Here is a 19,897-nt window from a genome sequence, read left to right as displayed (position 1 = left end):
CTTGTCTTTCCCAGTCACTATGAACAAGACCGAAATGCCCTCAAGAGAAAAGAATGGGAACGAAGAAATCAAGAAGTCCAGCAGGACGAAGACCTTTTTGCCACTGGATTTAATCTGTTCGGGGAGCCATACAAGGTAAGCCCAAATGATCGAATTGGAAGAATTCTTATTATTTCAATAATTTCTTGTCATTGATATTATGCATAAATTGCACCTTTTGTATTAGTCTATCTAACCTCATACGCCTGACTTCATGGGGCTAGCAGAAACACATACATGATAAAATGTATGTAAGCCGGGGCGTAAGTAAAGGCTCAGGGGCCCTGATGCAAAAAGTGAGCTGGGGCCCCCCCCCTCTATCTGTATCTGTACCCGTACCCATACCTAAACTATGCTGCACAGAGACATAACTTGAAGCTCCCGGGCCCCAATGCAAAACCTGTAACAGGCCCCCAACTATAATGCTTTACTCATAGTACTGGGTTCCCTATATGGAGAAGAGAGGCCTTATGGGCCCCCTAAGGCTCCTGGGCCCGGGTGCAACCGCATCCCCTGCACCCTCTATAGTTACACCCCTGTATGTAAGAAGCAGGATGAGTATGCTGGCAGGAGTTCTGTATGTCATCTCAGAGAATAGGAAGAAGTATCAGTTTGAAGCTACATTCACACGAGCGCGAATCTTGCACAAGTTCTGTGTGTTGCGAGATGCACAAAGCTCGCGCAAATATGAACTCCATTCTTTTGAGCAGAGTCATACACATGAGCGATTTGTTTTCCCTCACAGGAATGCTGGGAGATAAAAAGTCGCTGTATGTCCTATTTTTTCGCATCCCTCAGAATGCATCACCCATTGTTTTCAATGGGAAAGTCAAACACAAATCAATGGGAAACACTTGCCGATCCTCCGACGCGTGTGACACAAGTGCCGCAGGATCGGTAGTTCTGAGAAGTGATGCGAGGCATTTTTGTATGAAAATTGCCTCGCAACCGCGGGTAAAACGCATGTTGACAGGCATGATATCAGGCTGGGATTCTCAGCCCAATATCACGCTCACCGCTGTGATTGTAGCCTAAGACTTCCTGCACAAAGAAGTTTTTGTACATTTTCGATAAATTATTTTTGGTGTTTTTTATTATATGCACATGCATTTTTTCAGGTTTTTTATTTATTTATTGAGAAGCCTATGGGAAAATACCTGAAAAAAAGACCTAAAAAATACATCTAAGGTCAGGAAAAATGCTACAAAACCCAGTGTTTTTTGTTACCATAGGATAGGTAATAAATGTCTGATCATTAGGGGTCTCACTGCTGAGACCCCGACTAATTCCAAAAACAGGGTTCCTCAATGCTTGTTCACTGCACGCCCACAGTGACAAACCATGCCAGTCACAGGTCGACATTGTTTCCAGCTACATGCAGCCACCGTTATGTGCGCCTGTACCCTAAAAGATCAAGCATTATGGTAACAACAGCTATCACCTGTATTAGAAACATTAATAGATTTCAGCTCTGAAGTCTGTAGAATTGCAAATTCACTTTGTAGCTGTACTATAGATTGAACCCAGTTCTAATACAACTATATACACAATCTTTGCATTGAGTTTGCAGGCTTACTCTAATTTTTAATGTTAAAGGGGTTGTCCCGCGAAAGCAAGTGGGGTTCAGCACTTCTGTATGGCCAAATTAATGCACTTTATAATGTACATCGTGCATTAATTATGAGCCATACAGAAGTTATTCACTTACCTGTTCCATTGCTAGCATCCCCGTCGCCATGGTGCCGTCTAATTTCAGCGTCTAATCGCCCAATTAGACGCGCTTGCGCAGTCCGGTCTTCTCCCTGGTGAATGGGGCCGCTCGTGCCGGAGAGCTGGTCCTCGTAGCTCCGCCCCGTCACGTGTGCCGATTCCAGCCAATCAGGAGGCAATGGACTGCACAGAGCCCACGGTGCACCATGGGAGAAGACCCGCGGTGCATCGTGGGTGAAGATCCCGGCGGCCATCTTAGTAAGGTAAGGAAGAAGTCGCCGCAGCGCGGGGATTCGGGTAAGTACTAAACGTTTTTTTTTTTAACACATGCATTGGGTTTGTCTCGCGCCGACCGGGGGGCCTATTGAAAAAAAAAAAAAAACCTGTTTCGGCGCGGGACAACCCCTTTAATTGTAAAATTTCATTTGAAGGTGACTATGCCCTTTAAGGCCTCATTCAGACGAGGGTGTTTACGCACGCATATACGCACACACAAAACTGTGCGTCTATTAGAACCATTGGTTTCCTATGATGTGTCCACATGTCCGTGTTATACAGGCGTGCAAACGTACGTATCTGCAAAAGATAGGTCCATGCTCCACGTCAACATTTCACGTTGGGAGTCCCTTCATCACTGAACACTGTGACAGCTGTGGTAGAGGATCGGGATGTTCTGCCATTGCTTTTCAATGGGATGTGCCAAAACACGCGTGAACAAAGCTCCGTGCACTATTGCCTTCAATGGGGCCACCACTGCTGCCGGTGACCCTATTATAAAAGCAATAGGCTGCCAGCAACCCCTGCAGGGATTTTTGGGGAAGGGCTTTAAATATAAGCCCTTCCCTGAAAATCACCTATAGCTGATGTAAAAAATAAAAGAAATACATACTCACCTCTCCGCCGCTGTCAGGGCTAAGGCACGTCTAGCTACTTGGTCTCCCGGCAGTGTAGTGAAGTTCTTTCAGCAAGCAAGGATTTAAAACCGCTTCCTGCTGAAAGGGCTGTATCTTATTGGCTGAGTGCTTGACCAATCACAGGCAACGCTCAGCCATTTATTGGATAACAGCTGAGTGGTGCTTGTGATTGGTCACAGCACTCAGCCAATCACAGGCAGCACTCGGCTATTCATTGAATTCATAGCAGTGCAGGAAGACCAAGTGGCTAGCCGCGACTGAGCCCCGACAGCAGCGGAGAGGTAAATATATATTTTTTTTATTTTTTACACCAGCTTGGGGTGATTTTCAGGGAACGACTTATATTTAAAGCCCTTCCCCGAAAATCACTGCAGGGATTTCCGGCAGCCCATTGCATTCAATTTAGCCGCCGGCAGCAGCGGTGGTCCAATTAAAGGCAATGATGCATGGAGCCTTGTTCACACATGTTTGGCATGTCCGTAGCCACGCGGACTTGTGCGCACATACGTGCATGCACATGCACGCTCGTGTCCACGAGGCCTTAGTTAGTATTTGGACTGGGCCAAAACAGCGGACAGTCCTCAAGCTAGCGCTAATCAGGATTGGGTGGTAAAGATGTGCAGTGACCAGCACTATTTTTGCACCTTTTCAAAGTTGCATGCAATTTTTTTTTCCCATGGCTTTAATGCAATGGAATTAGTTTGCACTGGGTTTTGCTGTGCCTTGGCTCCCTGCCATACTATTACCCCATGTGGCTCTGTTAGAACTTGTATATCATGTTTAAAGAATACCGATACAGGTTTTTATAGCAGTGCATTAGGTACCTATATTGTGATAAACAAAGCATACTATTTCCATAGCCAACATCATTTGCAATACAGTAAGCTACTACAAAAAGTGCACTTGAAATATTTACTCACCATAACTCTTAGCATAGAGCTAACCAGCTTGAGTCTCTATTGATGGTTGTTTTTCTTTGTGATAATGAGTTAAACTGTGTTCGAGGGAACAGAACAAATAAGCAAGTGTTTAAAAAGTGCATCATAAGTCCTCTTGCTATGTTCCCAGCACAATAGTATCCTCTTGTTTTCAGTGTGGAGGTTGAATAGAGAGAGCCTATGTTTGGCGGTTTCCCAAATGGTACATTGTGCAACTCTGTTGAAGGAGACAGCTTATAAACAAAGAGCTTATTCTTGGCTTAGCTAAATGTAATTTCTGCCACTAAAAATGACAAAACCTAGGGACTGTTAGTAAGTAACAATGATTTCTTGCCCTTGTTCTCTAAACTGTAAGTTGTAAATATGCTGCTCTCTTTTTATGTTGGGGAGATCCACAGAGAGTATATAATTGCATGGAAGTACAATCGCAACTATGAGCCAATGAGCTTGTAATTAAACCAACTCTGGTTTACTTGGCAAGTCTAGGCTTTGATTAATGAAAAGATTGTTGTAATAATGCGCACTGTAGTAAAAAGGAGCCGTCACCTTCCTGCCTTTGATTAAAAAAAAAAACAGCAAAGATAATAAAAAGTTAAACTAATATGGTATTTTTGAATAGAGTTGGATTACTTCACATGGCTAGAAAAGCTTTCTCCTACATAAAGGTACCTTTACATGGGCAATTATTGCTCGAAAAATTAGTGAAACAGCAATTTTCGTCAATAGACGTCCCGTGTACTCAGAGCCACCAAGAAGGCACTAAGTAAGAAATCACTCAGTAACATAGTAACATAGTTTGTAAGGCCAAATGAAGACAATGTCCATCTAGTCCAGCCTGTCTATCCTTCTGTGTTGTTGATCCAGAGGAAGGCAAAAAACCCCAAGGGCAGAAGCCAATTAGCCCTTTTGGGGAAAAAATTCCTTCCCGACTCCCTAATGGCAATCAGACTATTCCCTGGATCAACCCCTAATAGTTCCTACCTGCCTATATACCCGATTAACAATTAACCTAAGATTTATAACCTATAATATCCTTCCTCTCCAGAAAGACATCAAGTCCTCTTTTAAACTCCTCTATCAATTTTGCCATCACCACTTCCTCAGGCAGAGAGTTCCACAGTCTAACTGCTCTTACCGTAAAGAACCCCATTTCTATGTTGGTGATGAAACCTGCTTTCCTCTAAACATAAAGGATGCACTCTCGTTACCGTCGCAGTCCTGGGCATAAACAGATCATGGGAGAGATCCTTGTATTGTCCCCTCATGTGTTTATACATGGTTATTTGATCGCCCCTTAGCCTTCTTTTTTCTAGAGTAAATAATCCTAATTTGGATAGCCTCTCTGGGTATTCCAGTCCCGTCATTTCATGTATTAGTTTAGTTGCTCTTCTTTGAACCCCCTGCAGTACTGTAACATCTTTCCTGAACACCGGTGACCAGAAATGTGCGCAGTATTCCATGTGAGGCCTGACAAGTGCCTTATATAATAGAAGGATAATGTTCTCATCCCTCGCCCCTATACCTCTTTTAATGCACCCCCAGTAGACGCTTTGAGCTGAAACAAAGCGATTAGCGCTCAGTGTAAACAGGAGTTGTTCAGTCTTTGAATGACTGCCTGTTCATTGTGAATGGAGAAGGGCAGCCGGAAGAGATCTCTGGCATGCTCCGTCTCCATTCACTGAATGACTATCACTCCTGTGTGAAGGCACAGGGGCAATAGTTGTGGAGACATCTGTTGAGAGCCTATGCGCCTAACAGTTTTCCTGTGTAGATGTACTTTAAAGAGACGATGTCAGCTACTTGTTTAAGTTTATGGGATGAAAGTTGGAGACCCGCTGATGTAAGTTTTATACTTACCCTCCCCGTTGTGCCCCCGTTGTGAGTGATCAAAGCGGCCGTTAAATGCACTAAACGACATTGATAGGTAGGCCGCCTATTATAAAATTAGAACAGGCAGACTACTTAGAAGTGCTGCTCAATGCAATGAGACAAGGATGGGGAAGGTGAGTATAACACTTACATCCCCAATCTCAGCGGGTCTCCTACTTTCAACCCATAAAGGAAGCTTATAGGGCTAAAAGTTGCTGACAGACTCTCTTTAAGTTAACACAAAACTTTTAAAAGATAGGTGGTAATGCAGAAGATTTCAGCTATCTTGCTTTATTTGCTTATCTTTATTAACTGAGGATTAGAGATGAGCGAACATGCTCGTTTAGGACAATTACTCGATCAAGCATCGCTTTTTTCGAGTAACTGCCTACTCGGGCGAAAAGATTCAGGGGGCGCCGGGGGGGCAGGGGGCGCCGGGGTGGAGCGGGGGATAGCAGGGGGGAACAGGGGCAAGCTCTCTCTTCCCCCCCCACTCCCCACCACAACCCCCCGCTCACCCCCGGCGCCCCCTAAATCTTTTCGCCCGATTAGGCAGTTACTCGAAAAAAGTGATGCTTGATCGAGTAATTGCTCTAAACGAGCACGTTCGCTCATCTCTACTGAGGATATATTATCAAGTCGACAATGCCAAAGTGTAATGCTTTTCTCCCAAATTTTGTGTCCTCCAAAAGAATGCATTTGTAGTAAAAGATATGTTAGGGTTCTTTTGAGGTCTTTACCATTCTGATAGCAAGAACAGCAGGTTCTTGTTACCAAATAGTGGCAAAACCCCAGCTAACCCTGAAGAAGGCATTAAATGTGACTGTGAATGTAGCCAAAGTTTTGGATTGTTCCATTTCCCTCTGCATTTATTAGGTGACGCAAATATATTCAATCAGAAGCAAAATATGATTACGTGGATTCACACAATTATATATGCTTGATTTATTGGGTTTTCGCTATATATGGGTAATTTCCTGTGCCGCTTTACAGATAATGATGTATAAAAACAGAATGATATGCATTTGTTTGACTGTATTTCCCATGTAATCTCAATTCTGTTGGATCTATGAGGGTGTTATAAATAAGGATCATTGAAACCTGAAAATACATCTACCAAAATCTTACAATTGCAGAATAACTAACTTTCTTCTTTTTCAAACACAGACAAGTAAAGGAGATGCTCTTGCAAATCGTCTACAGAACACATTGGGAAACTATGATGAAATGAAAGATTTGTTAACCAATCACTCCAATCAGAGTCATCTTGTAGGAATTCCCAAGAACGCTGTTCCTCAAACACCAGTTGAAAAGACTGAGCAGAGCTTTTTCCCAGAGCAAAGAAATAGGGTGGCACAGTGCCACCAAAGTAGCAGCCATTCCTCCTCCTCAATGCCTCCACCTTCAAGCCTGGGACCAATTTCTACTCTTGTGCATGAAGGAACTAGGAAATCAAGAACAGACTGGCCCCCTAGTGGGCATAATCCCACTTGTAGTCAGTCTAGTCAAGCCAATAGTCAACCAACCCGTTCCAAACACAGTTCTTCACATGATCTGTCACAGATAAGATATGAAGACTTGTACAACTGCCAAAATGACCAGCATAAAACTTTGAGCGTTGATGAACCAGCTCCTGCAACTTCTTCTTCTCACTCAAGAAGGCATAATCACTCAAAGACTTTAAGCGGAGAACACTCTTATAAAGAAAATAATCATTCAAAGTCACCGGTTGAGTTAGAATTTTCTGTGCATGGCTCTGTATCTCCCCTCCCGTCTACATCACTATTACTGGCAGGCAATGGCCTTTCCTCTCAAAACTTTCCTCCGGGACTTCACAGCAAGACAAATATGCTTCAACAAAAGCCTACTGCATATGTGAGACCAATGGATGGTCAGGACCAAGTACCCAACGACTCCCCTGAATTAAAGCCACCAACAGAAATTGAGGATGGATATAACAGTCAGCCATTTGGAGCAATATTGGATGGAAAGGTCAACGTACCCGTCAGCAAGAACAAGTTGCCAAAGCTTAGTATCCCACAAACAAATGAAGTAAGTCCTGATCCTTATCACATATAATTTAGCATTGAGAAGATTTTGGTTTTGTGTCCAGTACTTTATTCTGTGCTATGATGTGATTATTGTTAAAACGTGACCCATATACAACATTAAAAAAAACATAAAAAAATGAAACAAATTATGAGTACAAATAACCATAGAACATCATCATTTCTTTAAAGTACGGGTCATTTTTGCAACTTACATGTAAATAATTGCACAATACATATTTTCAAGTTGATAGATAGCCAAGAATTGGCTCAATGTTTTAGTTAAGAATTCTAGGACACAATGCTAATAGTAAAGTTGGCATCAAGACAGTTAAACTGGCACAGAGAGTATAAGTTATTGAATTTTAAAATCCTATCCAAGCCAGGCAGACCCAACATGAAATTATAGTTTCTTCATCTGAACTTAAATGGGCTTGTATGAGAATAGGAAAATGGGTTACTGTTAGTTCAGAAACAATGTCAATCTTGACTATGGGTTGTATCTGCTATTGCTGGCAAGCCTCGTCAAAGCGAATGGGACTCAATAGTTATAACAAGCTGTATAGGTGGAAAAAAAGCAACCCTTTGTTTCTTACTGGCGTCTTGGACAGCGCTTTTTAACGCACCACATTATTGAGGTATGTTTAAAAAGCGTAAAAATGCCCAAAATAAAGCAGACGGCGCTCAAAAATTGTGGTGTTAGAAAACTGGTCTGCAAGGCCCCATTGAACTCAATGGGAGCATTGAACCGCAATTACCGCAGCGTTATGAATGCCGTGGTAATCGCGGTAAAAAGTTCATGTGTAAGATGGCCTTAGAGGCCTTGTAGATGGAACTGATGGATTAATCATCGGTTTTCATTGGATTGTGCGAAACTGAACGCTAATCGTAAATGCTGTCAGTAACGGAACGATGAACGATAATTAATTTGCTTATCATTCATTATTGAGTTTAGGGAGGCATAAAAACCAAACGATAATCAGCCCTTGTATGAACGTCTGCCTGCTTACTCCAAATAAAGGTGGGCAGCCGGAAGACATATCCAGTGTATTCTGCCTTCATTCAATGAACAGTTTCATTCCCGTGTGAAAGCAGAGGATCAATAATCATTGGGACGACTGTTGGGCATTTAGGTGCCCAACAGGCATCCCTTGTAAAAGGAGCCTAAGGCTACCTGATCTAAGTAGCTTAATTAATTATGTCTGAGATCTACAGTAAGAAGAAGTTCTTTTTCACATTGTACTAACTTACACAGAACATTATGGACAGATTATATAAGGGTAGCTTTACATGACAAACCTTTAGGCTGAAAATTTGCTCAAATGAGATGCAACAGAATATTGAGCTAGAAATCACTCTTTAGTCTCAAGTTGCATTGTTTTAGCTCTCTGAAACCAAGCAAGTTGTGAGCAAGTTCTTGCTAGGTGTAAATAGGCAGTCATGTATGAATGCACAGGAGTGATAAGTCAATGGGACAATTGTCTGGTGCTTCTACACCAAACAGTCGTCCTATGTAAAGCCATCCTTAGGCAGTTGATTCTTCATATCTAATGGTATTGCCCAAATAGTTTGGTCCACATCATCACTGCTACCAAAATCTGGACAAAAGAACACTACTTAAGAGGTTGGCTCACTAGTGAAATTGATTAAATATCACTAGAATATGCCTTCAATGCTTGGTGGGAGTGTAATCATCAGAACTAGTGATGAGCAAGCATACTCGCTAAGGGCAATTGGTTGAGCGAGCATTGCCCTTAGCGAGTATGTGCCTGCTCGAGAGAAAAGGTTCGGCTGCCGGCGGCGGGGGAGAGCGGGGAGGAACGGAGGGGAGAGCTCTCTCTCCCTCTCTCCAACCCCCGCTCCCCCTGTTCACTGCCGCAACTCACCTTTCACCCGCGCCGGCAGCCGAACCTTTTCTCTCGAGCGGGCAGGAACTCGCTAAGGGCAATGCTCGCTCAAACAATTGCCCTTAGCGACTATGCTTGCTTATCTCTAATCAGAACCCTAACAGGAGGTCTCAATGTCAACCCATTGTCAATGATTGACGAAGAGGCCTCCAAAACAAATCAAGCTGAGTTGACAAGTGCATGTTTAAGTTTAGGCCATCAAATCCCTACCAGTCAAAACATTGATGACATGCCCTAATAATATGCTATCAGTATATGTACCAACATAACTATTTCCTTGCTTACAGACTATAGTAGTGGTGATTTATGTGGACCAAGCCCATTTAAATCATGCCACGAGGAAACTCTTACCTAGCATGGAAAGGGAGGAGGGGGTCACGGCAGTTAGGTCCCCAATGAAAGGAAATTTATAGAATGGTACACAACTAGCAAACATTATCTTGACACCCAATATGCATATTTTTAGTAAACTTTAAATTGACATTTAACACATCGGAGGCCATTGAAAAAGTGAAATTAAAGTTTGCTTATAATGTGTATTTAATGTGTTGTGTCAAGTTAAGATTTCTATTAGTACCATTAATAATCCAGATATGCCAAAAGAGAAATGTACAAAATTGTTATTGTACAAACATACAAACGTAATAAACTACAAAGTGCTACAGTCACTAAAATGTAACCAAATCTTGTTCACAAATATATTTTCCAACTCTCAAGAAGTCTATTTACCTTCACAATAAACTATGAGGAATGTACCGGGCTTTTTCAGCCTAGATCAGATTTTCCTTCTTCTGCAGTAATACGGCATAAATAATGTGTTGGTCTGTTTTAAAACTCCATGTATTTATTAGCATTCCAGAGTGCAACAAAGACTGATGTGTTTTGCAGTAACACTTGAAATAACTTCTGAAGAGTTTTATGAAAACTGTGATTTCTTGTTATTCCCATCAAGTAAACAGTAAAGGCTACTGTCAGATGGACTTGCTGGATGTAATGTGCATTTTTAATGCCTGTATCCCCTTGTAGGATGTTTATGGGCTCCGTTATGGTGATGTATTTGTACAGCTCATAATAAGCTTTTAGCAGAAAACAGTAAATTCACGTACGTTTGCAATGTTATGAAATATTCTTCATAGTGCTACATCAGCTTTGCTGTCTGCTTTAGCGTGTGGAGACATTCTCATTGCTTTCGTGATGGTAAATGACGGGTCACGTTGTCTTGAAAAATGGGCTCTAGTTAAATGGTTAGTCATTTTAGTAATTGCAAATAAACCCAATGGAATATTTAGAAAACTATGTAAGGGTTGACCTGAAGGTAAGGTACTTAGTAGAGGTTCACATTCGGATGTGAATTGGACACATTAAACCTCATGCACAGGTTAGACTTATTGGCAGCACACATAGCCGCTATGGGACAGAGTCTCATATGTGACATTTTATGGTGCCTCCATATACCTATTTCCCCAAAAATAGGTCCTACCCCCATTAGTAAGACATATCGGGTTTTCAGGGGAGGCTTGAAATATAAGACCTCCCCTGAAAATAGGACCTTTAGTTTAGGTGCCCCACAAATAAAAAAAATTAATACTCACCTGGACCACGCGTCCTGATGGTCTCCGGCGGCGCGGCGTCCTCCTCGTCTCACAGCTGATCTTCTGCTGGTAATGGAGCTTTCTCTAGGGAAGAAAACCTCTGATATACTTTATCTAATGGATTGTACCAATTTTTGCTAAATATATGAAAAAATTATATCTTTATATGAATCTGTATATGTGTGAAATTAGAGCTGCCCATACTTTTCCCTGTTAAAATGTAGGTAAAGGGGTATTCCATGACTTTTACTATTGATGACCTATCCTCATGTTCATTCTATTATAACCTTTGTTACCATGATACTTAGTCAGACAGGTCCCTGATGAGCCCTTGTGATTAAAAAGGGTGATATGTGTAGGATTTTCTGTGACTTTGTGACATTGGCTTGTAGTAGTGTTATGGGTTACCAAGGAATTTTGGTAACGCAATTGATTTAGAACAACGTGCATCAATCATCATTTGACTTATATGTTGAGAGTATGATATATTTATCATCCAGTGTTCAGAGTTTCATTGTGGACTAGATCTATTATCATAGCCCCTTTTCCCTTTTAGGTTTATCCTCACTATATTAGGAAGTAATAGAGTGGACACAGGTGTAGGTTCCAGTGTGGGGTCGGCCTTTTCAGGGCAGCTACCCTGCTTATTTATTTGGAGTATAGAAAATAGAATATAACTGGCTTTCCCACAGTTTTCTTTAGAAAAGGACTCACTAAAAGTTATGTTTTAATATAAGTGATTCAGCATTTCTCTCTGAGATTCCTATCCTCAGAAAAAGTTAACAATAGTTGATCAGCCAGGATCCACCACTTGGGATACCTGACGATCAGCTGATCGTCCAGCCCAGTCCAGTGAGCATATTAGCCTTTTACTCTCCACCTCTGCACGAGCCAACCTAAACAACCAATCACTGTGAATCAACCAACCCAAATAACCAATCACCGTGAATGAGTAAATCCAAACAACCAATCAGGTTGCGAATGGTGTGGAGTTGGGGAGTAAAAGGCTAATATGTGTCCAGTGATTGTCAGGGCAGAAGTGTAATAGGAGCCATCACTCCTATTAATTTCAGTGGGAGTTGAGCTTACTATTACACTTTCGACCCTAACCACCGATGATGACAACTGGCACTGATAGTGGGCTGAACGATCAGCTGATCGGCACAGATTCTGAATGGTGGACCCCCTTTGATCAACTACTGATGACCTATCCAAAAGATAGTCCAACAATAGTAAAAGTCACAGAATACCCCTTTACTTATATCTGTAGAAAATTGGTGCTGCCTCGGTGGTGCATGGATAGGATCCCACTCTAATATAAGAAAATCTAGCATACAAATACATTTAAAGATATTTACTAATCCATCACAGAAAGTTTTGTATAGTTGATTACAATGAGAGCCTGTCGTTATTTCATGCTACACATGGGTAGAACACCATACATCTTCTAATAGGTTCATTTTAGTATAAGTGCACATATGGGTGGAGAATACACTTAAGTTTGATGCAGAGCTCATATTCAACCTTTGTGATTGAATGATGCATAACTTTAAAGACCATTGGTTGGCAAAATAGTCATGATAGCTGATCCAGAATATAACATTGTAAAAGTTAAATTATTTCATATTTTAGATGCCCAAACATCATTCTCTTTTGAGGTGGGAATGGGAATATGGGCTCCTTGTTAGTGGAGTATTTCTTCATGGCTTCCCAATTGCAGTAAGGTTTGGGATATGTAGCTGAAAATATAATTGGCTTATATAGTTCTTTTTTTTTTTTTGGTAGAGCATAGAATGTAATAAATACCGTATATACTCGAGTATTAGCCGACCCAAGTATAAGCCGAGGCAATAAGTTTCACCACAAAAAAACTGGGAAAACTTATTGACTCGAGTATAAGCCGAGCTATACTCGAGTATATACTGGGTAAAAAAAAACCCTCCATACTCACCTCCCAGCCGGCGTCTGTGTCTGTGCGACAAGCCGCTTGAATTCTCCCCGCTGTCCTCTCTGCTTGGCTCTGTCAGTGCTGTGTAAGTAAGCACTGTGATTGGATTGAACGCCAGTCAATCACAGCTGGCACTTGATCCAATCACAGTGCTTACTTACACAGCACTGACGGCAGGGGATCTGAAAGCCAAGTAGGGAGATGACAGCGGGGAGAATTCTAAAGCAGCTTGATTGGCTGTGATTGATCGAGCACTGGCTGTGATTGGCTGACGCTTGATCCAATCACAGCTCTTACTTACACAGCGCTGATGGCTGGGGATGACAGAGCCGAGCAAAGAGGATGGCGGGGGATGACAGCGGAGAGAATTCAAGCAGCCTCGCTGGAGACACAGACGCCGGCTGGGAGGTAAGTATGGAGGGTTTTTTTTCAAGCTTTGCCTGACTCAAGTATAAGCTGAGGGGGGCTTTTTCAGCACAAAAAAATGTGCTGAAAAACTAGGCTTCTACTCAAGTATATACGGTAGTTATAATAGTGCATACACATTGACATTCAGGAGGCGCAGAGGTAGCAGCTGCACCTGAGCCCCAGTGCCTGAGGGGGCTCCAAGATCTTCCAGCCACATAAGAAGACACCAGTATTATATATGGCGCCCAGTAGGTGGGCGCCCCATTACAGATGTTGCGCTGCGGCTCAGGAGTTTCAGGTTACACCTCTTTGTATATACATAGCGTTACATTGTGGCACTTTCCTGCTTTCAAAATAAATGCAATTGTAATGAAATAAAGAAATGTGTGGCGCAGTATGTCATAAAACACAGTAATAAGGCAATTCGAAGTCTGAGCCTTTTATGAATTAATGTAAATAATCATGAAAAGAAGCTGAAATCAATTTTCTATTACATCGGAATTCTAAAGACATTTATTGATATTTTCTCGAGTCTTCTGGAACGCTGCTGCTTTCCCATAATGTACTAAACAGCAGTTACCATGCGTTTCACAAAGACAACTCTGATCTGGGGAAACAAATCAATTTTACTTTTGTCATCGCCACTTAAGTCCAGAAATACAGAGAACTTCCATTTCACATCGCTGCTCAGATATATTTGATGGCTGTAATATTAAGCTTTGTTATATGTGTTTCAAATCATGCAGCTATTACTGAGTCTATTGATCAGCTTACTAGCGCTCAGCCTAGAAGGACAGACATTCTAATTCTCTACTAAAGATATCTAGAAATTGACAAAAAAAATGGCTGCATTGATTTAGTCCAGACAGTTAATGCAAGTGGCTGTAGTAGTGATACATATTTATTCTTCCTAATGAAAAAAGGGTATATAAACCTGACACGGTCTATATGAAGTGCACTGCTTCTGTTCCAGTGAGGTAACACAGCCTTCTATTGAACTTCTATGGTGGATTAAAGGGCCTCTGTCATCACCTTTGAAACTTCCTTTTAAACACTATCTGTAAAACTATGTTACGGGGCTCAAAGGTGAGGAAATAATGGGGGGGGGGTCTGGGAAGCTGATTTTTATGTTCATCATAGCCCCCCCCCCCCCCCCTTCCCTGTTCCAGCGCTGGGCCCCTGAGAAATCAGTGCATAGATCAGGGTAGAGTAGTTAGAGGAGGAGCAAACAATTGAAGTAGGGACATCTGAGGGAAAGTGCCTGATATGATGCGAGCGGTATCTCAAGTGTTTGATACAGTGCATTGTTCTGAGAGCGGTATCTCCAGTCACCAAACTCTGGATTGTCGTGGATAGGAATTGGACTGTGTGGAACTTTACCCTGTTTTATCTGGAAGTGGCAAAAGTTAGTTTTACCAGTTTCACCTTTACCTCGACTCCTTGAGCTCCTTCTCACTGGGGAACACCTGCACTACACCATGTACTACATCACCCTTCAGGGAAAGGGTCTACTACCCCTAACAACCAAAAACTTTGTTTGTAGCACGACTAGATGGGAGCACAATTATCCAGCTGCCCCTCACTCCAACTTGCTGTGGACTGGTGTCGCAAACTACAATCACCATCATCCACCTAGTCCCCCTTTCACTTGTAGGGGAGCAGTTAGGAGTCAGCATTTATAGCTACTGTGAACCCAAACTGATCCCCGATTCCTTTCTTGCTACACTATTTATACTGATCAGTTCCCCAAGAAATCGACACAAGCACAGAGTGACACTTTTCAAAAGGCTGTGTGTTTGCACCCTCCTATACAGCTATATGGGAGAGCGTTTGCACACAGCCTTGTAAAATTCGGAGAAATCAAAGACTTTGGGTGACATTGACTTCTTTCGAAACTGGAAAAACACTATCCAGCGCTTGAAGTGTGTGTTCAGTAAAGTTTGCATTTGGAAGCAAAATGTGGTTAAATCCTATTACTCAGGACTTTAGAATCATGCACCTACAAGCTATGATTTCGCCGGCTAATTTCCTTTCCGTCATATGACCCTTCGTACTGGAGGTATGTCATGTCTTCCCCTGATACTCTCCTTGCCCCGCTCCCCACAACAGGAGACAGATGTACTGACCCTGATGCCCCAGGCTCTCAGTTGAGTCAAACATTCATGTGTACCAAGGAGCCTGAATAAACAGCTATATGCTGAATAATCCCTCAACCAACAAGGTGAATGGGCACTCTTAGTGACAGTTCTACATATCAGTAGGCACTCCATTTGCTGCTATATACTGTTTTTCCCTGAAAATAGGTCCTACCCCAATAGTAAGACCTATCGGGTTTTCGGGGAGGCTTGAAATATAAGGCCTCCCCCGAAAATAGGACCTATCTTGGGTGCCCCATATGGTCCGCAGCATCCCAGCGTTGTCACTTAATGGCTGTGATTGGCTCATCGGGCGCTGGCTGTGATTGGCTGCCTGCGCTCGGTTAGCCAATCACAGCGCTTGCTTTGCTGGAGACGGGGTATTCAAGGGCCCGTCCCCAGCAGAAGGCAGCTGTGAGACTTAGGAGGACACCGCGCTCCTGCTGGACACCATTGGGAGGCATCGGGATGCTGTGGACCAGGTAAGTAAAAGCCCCCCCTGAAAATAAGACACTGTGCCCCTTTTAGGGCAAAACAAATATAAGACAGTGTCTTATTTTGGGGGAAACGCGGTATTACCTCAATGAGGCACCATATCCTCCCCCTCCCCTAGATTATCTCCCATGTATTAACCCAGCAAAGCATCTGGTAACAAGCCATTCATGTGCAACATTGATAGAACTTTGGAATTAAAACTAGTGTATATTTGTGGTTAAATTAAAATTCCACATCTGAGAATATTGATAAATGTAAGATGAGAAGAGTTCTCAGTAGATGCAGCCAGCACATCACATATGCTACAGCACTGGGTTGGCTTTTAAATTATATTAATCAAATAACCCAAGTTAAAACATTTCCATGTGCTAATGAGAAATGTTTTAGAGCATTAATACACATATTAACTTGGGAATAAATTAGCCGGGAAACACTGCATCAAGTCTGTAAGATGCAATTTTAGAATATATTAGCTCTTGGGCAAGTGGATATAATTGTGTGAAATTAAACAACACTTTTTATTATTGTAATTCCAAGTGGAGTCATTTTTTTTCTATATTTCATTTATTAGCAGTAATATTGTAAATCTGAGGCTTAATATATTTAGAATGAAATCTTGAAGCTTATTTATTATTTAATATAAGGCCTTGGTTATTATCATGTGGACAAACAGAGTTATAGTTTTTAATGTATTTGTATTCTTTCGTCTTATGTGTGGAAAACATACCAAAATATCCTTGGCCCATTTTGGCCATAGATAGTAGATTTGATCCACACCCCATACATTGCATGTCTAGAATAGATGTGGCCTACTTTTATATGCCACCTAGTGTTGGTCAATATATTAATGCCAAAAGTGGTTGCTAGAGATGAGCGAGCACGCTCGGATAAGTCAGTTACTCGAGCGAGCCTCGCTCTTCTCAAGTAACTGCATTCTTGTCCGAGCGTGCTCGGGGGGGAGGGGAGGGGCGGCGTGGGGGCAGGGGGTAGCGGGGGAGAGAGTGAGAGAGATCTCTCTCACTCTTCCCCCCGCTACCCCCCCTCCCACTTGCGTAACTGACTTATCCGAGCGTGCTCGCTCATCTCTATTGGTTGCTTAAAAAACAGGATCATAAATTTTAGGATAATATGAATTGTATTGGTGAAAATTAATAAAAATTGAAAATGCTATATATTTTTCCAAATTAGTGACACGCCCTAAAATGGTATATTAAATGGGGTTGTCCCATCAGAAGAAGTTATACCATATTAACAAGATAGGGAATAAATGTCTGATTTGTGGGGGGACTTAACCGCTGGGATGCCCATAAATCCCAAGAACAGTGGTTCCAAAAGTCCCTGCATGCATGTGCATTACCACTCCAGTCATTTCATTTGGACTGTCAGAGATAGGCAAGTACAATATCCCTGGGTTATCTAGACTATCTACGTTATTCCCATTGAAATGAATGATAATGCGCACATATGACCGTTACTCCTCTCATTCAGAGATTTTTGGGACTCCTGTTAAATGGAGCTCCCAATGGTTTGACCACTACCAATCAGATAGTTATCCTGTTGGTAAATAATCATTTCTTTTGGTGGACAACCCCTTTTATATGATTTGCTACAAGCATCAACATGAAGTTTAAGGCTGAATTTACACCTATCTTGACAGTTCAGTTTTCTGTTCCATCATAGAAAAAGGAAGATCATAGCAGTAGCAAACTTATTCCATGGTGGACTCCACCAGCACCTGATGGACCCCATTAACTATAATAGTGTCCATCAGGTTTCTGTCATGGTGTCCATCATTTGCTGGAAAAAATAGCACAGCACACCGCACTATTTTTAGGATTTTTTACAAAATGTGTGATGGAGGTATGTAATGAAGCGTCCAGCACAGCCTAAGTTATATCTATAAAGCACTGCTTCAGTAACAAGAAAACATTCTTCCTAATGCCATCAAATGACTATGTATTACTATGGAATGTCAGCAAAGGAATTCATACATTTCAATGGACCACCAAATTTATTATGAAGAACAGTGTCTCCCTAATCCTTTCCACAATCACTTATCATTTAGCATATTGGTGAAGAGCACTTGACCCAAAAAACCTCTGTTTTCAAAAACTGCTAGTATTATTAGTCAAGAACAAGTCTCATTAGGCAACAACTAAAGTAACATAATACGAGGTGCTCAGCCAATTCAAAGTTTGTGTTGAAAGATATTTTGGGAGGAGGAGTAATTTACTTTATTGACAACTTCATCCTGTTTGGCCCGACCATCTACATCAGTGTCTCCCAAACTTCAGACCTTTCGACGCCCCAACAGGTCAAGTTTTCAGGATTTCCATAGTATTATACAGGTGATGTAATTATTATCAGTGCTTCAGACATTGCTACTAATGTTCTCTCTATAGGATATCCTCAAATCCCGAGGGCAGGGGCGTAACTATAGAGGGTGCAGGGGATGCGGTTGCACCCGGGCCCAGGAGCCTTAGGGGGCCCATAAGGCCTCTCTTCTCCATATAGGGAACCCAGTACTATGAGTAAAGCATTATAGTTGGGGGCCCTGTTACAAGTTTTGCATCAGGGCCCGGGATCTTTAAGTTACGCCTCTGCCCGAGGGGGTTGTGAAACTGGAATTTGGGAAACACTGATCTCCATGAAGAATAAAGGAATCTTGTTTGCCCTTCAGCTATGTTGCCCTTGATTTTTTTCCAATCACTAGACCTCTGTGTCCATCTTTGCTAATATGCGTAAGGAAAATGCAATAAAGTTTTCTCCTCTATACCCATATTAAAACTTCAAGGAGCTAAGGAGCTTGTTCTAGTAACTATGACATTAAAACCTGGAGTCATTAGGAAGAATCTGCTGTTCATAAAGCTGTCCTTAAAGGAGATGTCCCGCGCCGAAACGGGTTTTTTTTTTTTTAAACCCCCCCCCCGTTCGGCGCGAGACAACCCCGATGCAGGGGTTAAAAAAACCACCCGCACAGCGCTTACCTGAATCCCGGCGCTCCGGTGACTTCTCTACTCACCGCTGAAGATGGCCTCTTCCTCCGTGGACCGCAGCTCTTCTGTGCGGTCCACTGCCGATTCCAGCCTCCTGATTGGCTGGAATCGGCACGTGACGGGGCGGAGCTACACGGAGCTACACGGAGCCCCATAGAGAACAGCAGAAGACCCGGACTGCGCAAGCGCGGCTAATTTGGCCATCGGAGGCCAAAAATTAGTCGGCACCATGGAGACCAGGACGCTAGCAACGGAGCAGGTAAGTAAAAAACTTTTTATAACTTCTGTATGGCTCATAATTAATGCACAATGTATATTACAAAGTGCATTATTATGGCCATACAGAAGTGTATAACCCCACTTGCTGCCTCGGGACATCTCCTTTAATGCAGCTTTTCAGGTAGAGTATTTAATTAAGCTTTTTAACTTTAATTTCCAGTTCAAGGAAGAGCCGAAACCTCTGTCTTTCTTCCATACACTTCCCTTGCTGAAGTTACGTTATACTAGCGAGCTGCCTGGAAGTTTGCACTTTTTAGCCTCTTATCTCGCTGTATTGTTACAGACGAAAGCCCACAATGGCATAGTCCAGGAGACTCAGCACTTTCATTTCCATTCTTAAACCAAGATACTGACCGGGATTTTCAGACGCTGCTGGAAACCTCAAAGGGATTTCAAAAAAACCATTATCACATTTAAAAGCTCAATTTTCTTTGACCATAACCGGCAGTTCAGTTCACTTCCCAAAATGAATATATATCTAATTATGTTCTCTTCTAAGAAAATCTGGGAGTTAAGAGATAGTAAAGTTCATTATATAACAGAGGTATGGGATTTTCAAATCTATTCTGTGCATTTAGAGGAATCTGCACTGTAGGTGTGTGCTAACCGCACATTCGCA

General features: G+C 42.2%; 1 protein-coding gene across 2 annotated transcripts in view; it reads left to right on the top strand.

Annotated features, from left to right (window-relative positions):
* AFF2 (ALF transcription elongation factor 2) overlaps positions 1–19,897 on the top strand; it is a 520,583-nt gene that overhangs the window by 162,659 nt on the left and 338,027 nt on the right. For both annotated transcript variants that reach the window (XM_066581793.1, XM_066581792.1), the window contains exons 2-3: positions 15–135; positions 6,638–7,522. In XM_066581793.1, coding sequence (XP_066437890.1) covers positions 15–135; positions 6,638–7,522 — 1,006 coding nt within the window. The remainder of the gene's footprint in view (positions 1–14; positions 136–6,637; positions 7,523–19,897) is intronic.

This window comes from Eleutherodactylus coqui, chromosome 10, assembly GCF_035609145.1.
Source record: "Eleutherodactylus coqui strain aEleCoq1 chromosome 10, aEleCoq1.hap1, whole genome shotgun sequence".
Classification (NCBI taxonomy): Eukaryota; Metazoa; Chordata; class Amphibia; order Anura; family Eleutherodactylidae; genus Eleutherodactylus; species Eleutherodactylus coqui.
This window is presented reverse-complemented; position numbering and strand designations above follow the sequence as displayed.